The 6034-nt window shown below is 41.3% G+C and overlaps 1 protein-coding gene across 1 annotated transcript; it reads right to left on the reverse strand.

Moving 5' to 3' along the window:
- Positions 1 to 1820: 1820 nt before the first annotated feature.
- LOC113172139 (gastrula zinc finger protein XlCGF57.1-like) lies at positions 1821 to 5626 on the reverse strand. Its single transcript, XM_026375018.1, has 2 exons — positions 5369 to 5626; positions 1821 to 4520 (listed from the first exon to the last, which is right to left on the reverse strand). The coding sequence occupies exons 1-2, from the start codon at positions 5550 to 5552 to the stop codon at positions 3061 to 3063; spliced, it is 1644 nt and encodes a 547-aa protein (XP_026230803.1). The 5' UTR covers positions 5553 to 5626; the 3' UTR covers positions 1821 to 3060.
- Between the last annotated feature and the right edge of the window lie 408 nt (positions 5627 to 6034).

Consider the following 6034-nt stretch of genomic DNA (forward strand, 5'->3'; position numbering starts at 1 on the left):
ATGATAAAGCATTAACAGAGTGTGCCTGTGCTGCTATGAGAGAGAATGACTGCATTTTATCAATATGTTTGAAGTGATAAAAAACTGATTTGACACCTGACGTGAGCCAAGGTACATGATACCAAAGATCACTCAGTGAATTAGATGAGGTTTCTGGACTGTTGGCTTAAAATATGTCCCAGACAATTTTATTTTATGGTCAGTTTGTCTTTTTGAACCTTTAACACATTGTTGCATAAAGTTTACTGTCATCAGCATAGCTTTGGAAAGAAATGTCATGTCTCTGGTTTAACATGTTTAACATTAAACATGTTTAAACTAGAATTACCTCGTGGTTGACTGCCTCCGCTAACTAATGACAATGTAATTTACAGTCTCGTCTGTGAAGACTCTTATTCTAATACTGTAGGTTTACGCATGAGTCCGAGTGTATGTTTGTTCCAGATCTATTGAAATTCCCTCCAGACCCTTCAGTTTCAGTTTTGCTTTCCTGAGAACCTTGCTCATAAATACCTAGCACAAAGAAATCTCAATTTCTCATTACATTTAACAATCATACAAAGATCAAATCCAACAACCAAAAAATTAGGTTCCAGCATGTCTAAAGAGATTTAAAGATCCAGGAACACACTGCGATTACACTGGTGACAGTAAATTCAATACAGAATGAAACTCAAGTGTTTCCTCTTTGGGGTAAATTCACTCAAATGTGACACATTATTCTTTATCTGCCCTAAATTCTCAGCTGCAGATTAACTGAGAAGGTAAAATGTGTCACAACATGAGTCATCAGGGATGAAGTTCAAGTGGCCATTCATTAATTATTTTATAGCTTTGCAATAAAACATGTTATATAGGATAAATGTGCTATTTCTATACCTAATGTTATTAATTAATGATATGAAATGACCAAAACTAACGATTTGTTATTCCATCTCTCAAAACCTTCTCACCTCCCTGTCTGTAGCTCTGTAAATGGTTCTTACCACAGACATAAATATTTAGAAAGACCTCAAAAATATGCAGTTTTTGAAAAAGGTTCAGTCATTTCAGAGTTGGTCACCATGGTGTTTACCAAACAAACAGGAGGGAATTTTCACAGCGTGGGTTGATCCACTTTGACTACTGGGTGTTTAACATGTCACTCGGTACAACAGTGTAGCTCACTGACATGCATTTAATAGGTTCTGGACTTTGATACTGTGCAGCTTAATGGCTGAGAGGACAATATATCAGGGTGTAATCCATACAATAGGCTACTGTAAGCAGTGTTCATCTTTGGTTTTGATTCTGCAATTAAAATTAATAATAGGAAAAATATAGAACTGGATGTGCAAAACAAACATGGCAAAGGTCTAAAATAACATCATCAACAGAAAATCTCACCGTATTCTGACGTGGGAAGTGTCTTGGTTATTCCAAGACACCTCCATCTCCTGCTAGCATCTACTCAGGTCATTTAAACAGGCTGAGCCAACTTTTTTGTTCTATTACATACATGGAGCTGTTGGTTATGACTCTTTTTTTCTGTTTTATTTGAGTGGTGATTGTCCAAAGACAAACTGGCACAGTATGCATAATGAATATCCATAAAACCAAGGATTCCCACTCACTGATTTAACGGATTCCCAAATTAGAAATTGTTCTTCAAAATTATACGATATAATGGTTAGGAATTCAGCCAGATGTCCATATTTTGGAAAACTCTCCCATGACTCAGTGGCTTTTTTGCTTCTTGGTGTCTGTGGGAAAAAAGACGACTGTAGAATAAATCAGTCATAAAATGAAAAGTTTATGAAAACTGTTGGAATAAACCGCTTTATTTTATAACACATGGTCAGAGGTCTGTAAACGTCTTTGGCTCAACAGGAGATCTTTGTGGCAAACTGGTAGAAACGAAAAGATAAGAAGTATCTTTATATTTACAGTGAATACTTTCTTTCTATTGGTCTTTACATCAGTCATAGGCACGTTGTAGTGAAACTGCTTTCAGTATACATGGAAATACATACAACATCAGAGTGATTGTACAGTAAGTGCCTGTGTGTGCTGTATCAGACTACTGTAGTGTTCATTATGGGAACTTCTTTGCTGCTGCTGTAAATAGGAACATTACACAATTCAAATAGTGGGATTCATGAAGATGCAGCCCAGAATTTAATCCTGGAACAATAAAAGTGCTTGAAAACTAATGAATTATATGATTATAAGGCTATATAAAATAACAATAAGATTACAGTAGGTAAAAGCTGAAAGTAAAATAAAAAATATGAATTACTGTATGTGCAGGGCAAAATCTGAGAAAAATAATTCAAAGAAAAAATGTATTAAAGGTACATTATAGTAGTATCGTTAATAAATCCCAAGAAAAAAACAAAGCCAGCAAAGAACGTATCTGACACGTATTGTGTGTGTATTAAGGCCTTATACAGAGTTCATCACTCTCCTCAGTGCCATTGTTACACAGCATGACATGCCCATAGTTAACACGAACACACACTTTAGTCTGACTTCAGTGTGGGTTTGGTCTTGCTGCGTCACTATGTACTCGGTAGAGCACCAGTTGTCCCCATGAAATACACTATTTCCTTCTGTTTGTTAAAAACTACACTGACCATCTGTTTTATGAAAACTACTGAACCTTTTAAAAACATGAAGCTACAAGTGAGCTGGTCTGACAAAGCGTGTTTTAAAGGCTTTTAGAAAATGGTGTTGTAATCTTCAACAGGTAAGCAGATAAATTGTTGGTTTGGGTCTACACATGGGATTTCTTGGCAGTAAGAACAATATACTATATTGTCTTATACATGAATGTAACATTTCATTAACAATGATTTAGTGTCATCAGGTGTCCCAGGACCTTGAAAGTAGCTTATTTAAAATGACTTTGTTTGTTTTAGGGGGCCACATGTAGGTTTATAAACCTCAGGCTCGGTGGTTTTACCGTACCAGTCCCTACCAGCTGGCCTCTTCCTGCTGTACCAACCTCTCTTTCATGAAAAAGGCCAAACTGGCAAATGACATGTGAAAACACTGTAGTTCAAACCGACGCGTTTCCAGTCATTTCTCGGTCGTGTGACTTTTCATGTGAAGTCTCACGTATGTCTTTCGGTGGAACCCTTTGCCGCAGATCTCGCAGCGGTGCGGTTTCTCCCCGGTGCGGGTGCTGCTGTGCTGTTTCAGAGTGGAGTGGTCGCTGAAGCCCCGGCCGCAGGTGTTGCACAGGTACGGCTTCTCGCCCGTGTGCGTCCTGATGTGTCGCATCATGTTGTGCCGGCAGTTGAAGGATTTGCCGCACTCGCTGCAGAGAAACGGTTTCTCCCCCGTGTGGATCCTCATGTGCATCTCCAGGTTTCCCTGACTGTCGAAGCACTTGCCACACACCTCGCAGACCTTGCCGTTTTTGTGAGTTTTCAGGTGAAGCTTCAGGTTGTCCTCTGAATCGAAACGCGTCCCGCAAACGCCGCAGAGGTCTGTGGCGTGGCTTTTCGCGTGATTCACCAGGGAGACCATGGAGTGGAACATTTTCCCGCACACTTCACATATGGTGCGAGGCTGCTGCCTTTTCGTTGGCGACGTCGTCGTCTTCTTCACGCAGTCGTTTCCGGACGTGCTATTTGGCTCCAGGTCCTTCCTGTGCACGTGAACCATCAGGTGGCGCTTCAACGTGGAGTAGTCATTGAAGCACTTGCCACAGACAGTGCAGGGATACGGCCTTTCCCCTGTGTGTATCCTGATGTGTCGCATCATGTTGTGCCGGCAGTTGAAGGATTTCCCACATTCGCTGCAGTGAAACGGCTTCTCGCCCGTGTGGATCCTCATGTGTGTCTCCAAAGAGCTCGAGGCCCCAAAGCATTTCCCACAGACACTGCAGACTTCAGCTGTCACGTGCGTTTTCAGGTGAACTTTAAAGCCGTCTTCAGTCTTGAAATGTTCCCCACACACTCCGCAGACATCCTTGGGGTGAGCTTCCATGTGATTCACCAAAGAGACGTTAGCGTGGAAGGGTTTCCCGCAGACTTTACAGCAGATTCGTGACTTTCTTTTTTTGGTCGGATGTAGTTTTGGGGCCATCGGCAGAAGAGCTTCCTTCCTCTTCTTCTTCTCCCACTTGCCTTTGCTGTTGCTGCCATCACTCTGAGATCCCACGCTGTCCCTCCACTCCTCGTCCGTGTCGTCATGTTCGGCTGCAGAACAGCTCGAAGACGCCCCGTCGTCGCCCTCAGCCTTTGTCTGATCCTGCTCCGCTGAAGTGCTCGGCAGAGGATCTCCTTCCCCTTTAGTACTCTGGTGGCTGGACTGCAGCGGGTCCAGCTCGTCTTTCACTAGCGGAGTGGTGAAGATAAACCTGATGGTGTTGTCCTCCTCCAGCTCCTGAAGCTGCCCCTCCTCCTGGCTGCTGGGGAGCTCCTCCTGCTCCTTCTCAGTCTGTGGATGCTTCCTATTGTCCTGCTCACAGTGCTGCTGTTGACTGGAGGAGAAGTCCTCATTCCAGACAGACATGGCCAGCTGTGGTTGGTCTACAGGAAACAAACAGGACATTTTAGTTATTCCTGTGGAAACGATGTAGCAGAACTGCAGATAAAAGATGAATAGAAAATTAATCAGATAAATTATATTGTTGCTCTTTATATTATCTACATACAAGTAGGAATCTTCGAGTTACAACTAACAATTTGTTCTGAATTCTCCTGAAATTGCTTGTTTTCTCTGACCACCAATCTAAAACAAGATATTAAATATATGAGACAGAGCCTGAAATATTATTATTATCTTATTATGTAGAAATATCTAACTAAGCCATGTTCAAGATTATCATATGCTAACAAACACCACCTAGCTTTAATGATAGTGTCGTTAATGTGACTTTTGCACCACATATTAGGTCAACAGTGTCAGTGTAACTCATGGAGTGGGACAAACAAACATGTACACTGTTTATGCATTTTATACTATATAACCTTTACTTGAATTTTTACAAAAGGTCACTCAGGGTGACAATGTTTCTTTCTATCTGAATCTAGGTCTTTTTAGTAAGTCACTCATAAACCGGATGTAACAGAAGACCTTTGCAGTCAGCAGCATGTGTTAAATCGTGGCACATCACATAAACACACTTGTAAACAAACTATCAAACATTGCATCTACAGATATTTGGTCTCTGTCTCTCTTCATTAGACGGTTTATCAACTCTCCCATCAGGGGTTTATTCATGTAAGACGTGTTGATAGATCTGATGTAGTTGATTTCTGCTGTGTGCAGGTTAAATACTTGTGACACCACTTTATTTCCGCCATTCACTGGGTTTTAACGGGACATAGGTCAGAGTATAGGTCGGGAATTCAAAGCATGCTGGCGACTCACAAACCTGAGTGCTTGCTTATCTTTATTTCAGGTTTTACAACTCTCTGCAGCATCCGGACTTCACGTTTGGAGAGCAGGATCTGCTCCTCGTAGCCCGCGATGGTTTCCTTCACCGCCTCGAAGATCTCCTCGGCGGCCGCGGACAGCCGCTCGTTGACGAGCACTCTGAGCAGCTGAAGGCTGGACATCGTCTGTGTCCACAGGACAAACCCGACGAAAGCTGCTGCGGCTCACAACCTTAGTGTTGTGGAAAAGGCAGCAAGACGACGTCAAGTTAGCGCTGGTGTTCAACAGACATGCCACGTTTCCGGTCAGACATCGGGGTTTTCACAATAAAAGTACAAATTATTGTTAATTTCACTCACTGAAAAATATAATCATTACGTTACATTACATCACACTTCTATTTATCACATTTTACAATTAGTAACATTAGTCTTTACGGGTTTTTTTCTATTTAAATAGATATGGTGTGTATATGTGTACGTTCCAGTAGAGGGCAGCCTTCACTAATCATAAATGGACTTTAATTTTCAATTATTCAAAATAATTTGTGCTTAAATGCAACAAAAAGGTAACGATAACAGTGAGGGGGAGTTTATTTGTTTTTCCTCTTTATGTTATGGTTGTTTTGTTAAGTGTATGTTCTGATTCAATGTATGTTTTCTAC

This window comes from Anabas testudineus, chromosome 8, assembly GCF_900324465.2.
Source record: "Anabas testudineus chromosome 8, fAnaTes1.2, whole genome shotgun sequence".
Taxonomy (NCBI): Eukaryota; Metazoa; Chordata; class Actinopteri; order Anabantiformes; family Anabantidae; genus Anabas; species Anabas testudineus.

Excerpts from the sequence above, each read along its gene's own strand:
- LOC113172139 (XM_026375018.1), bottom strand. The coding sequence starts at position 5,552 with ATGTCCAGCCTTCAGCTGCTCAGAGTGCTCGTCAACGAGCGGCTGTCC. Across the intron at positions 4,521-5,368 it reads AAAGATAAGCAAGCACTCAG|ACCAACCACAGCTGGCCATG; the intron begins GTTTGTGAGTCG and ends TGTTTCCTGTAG.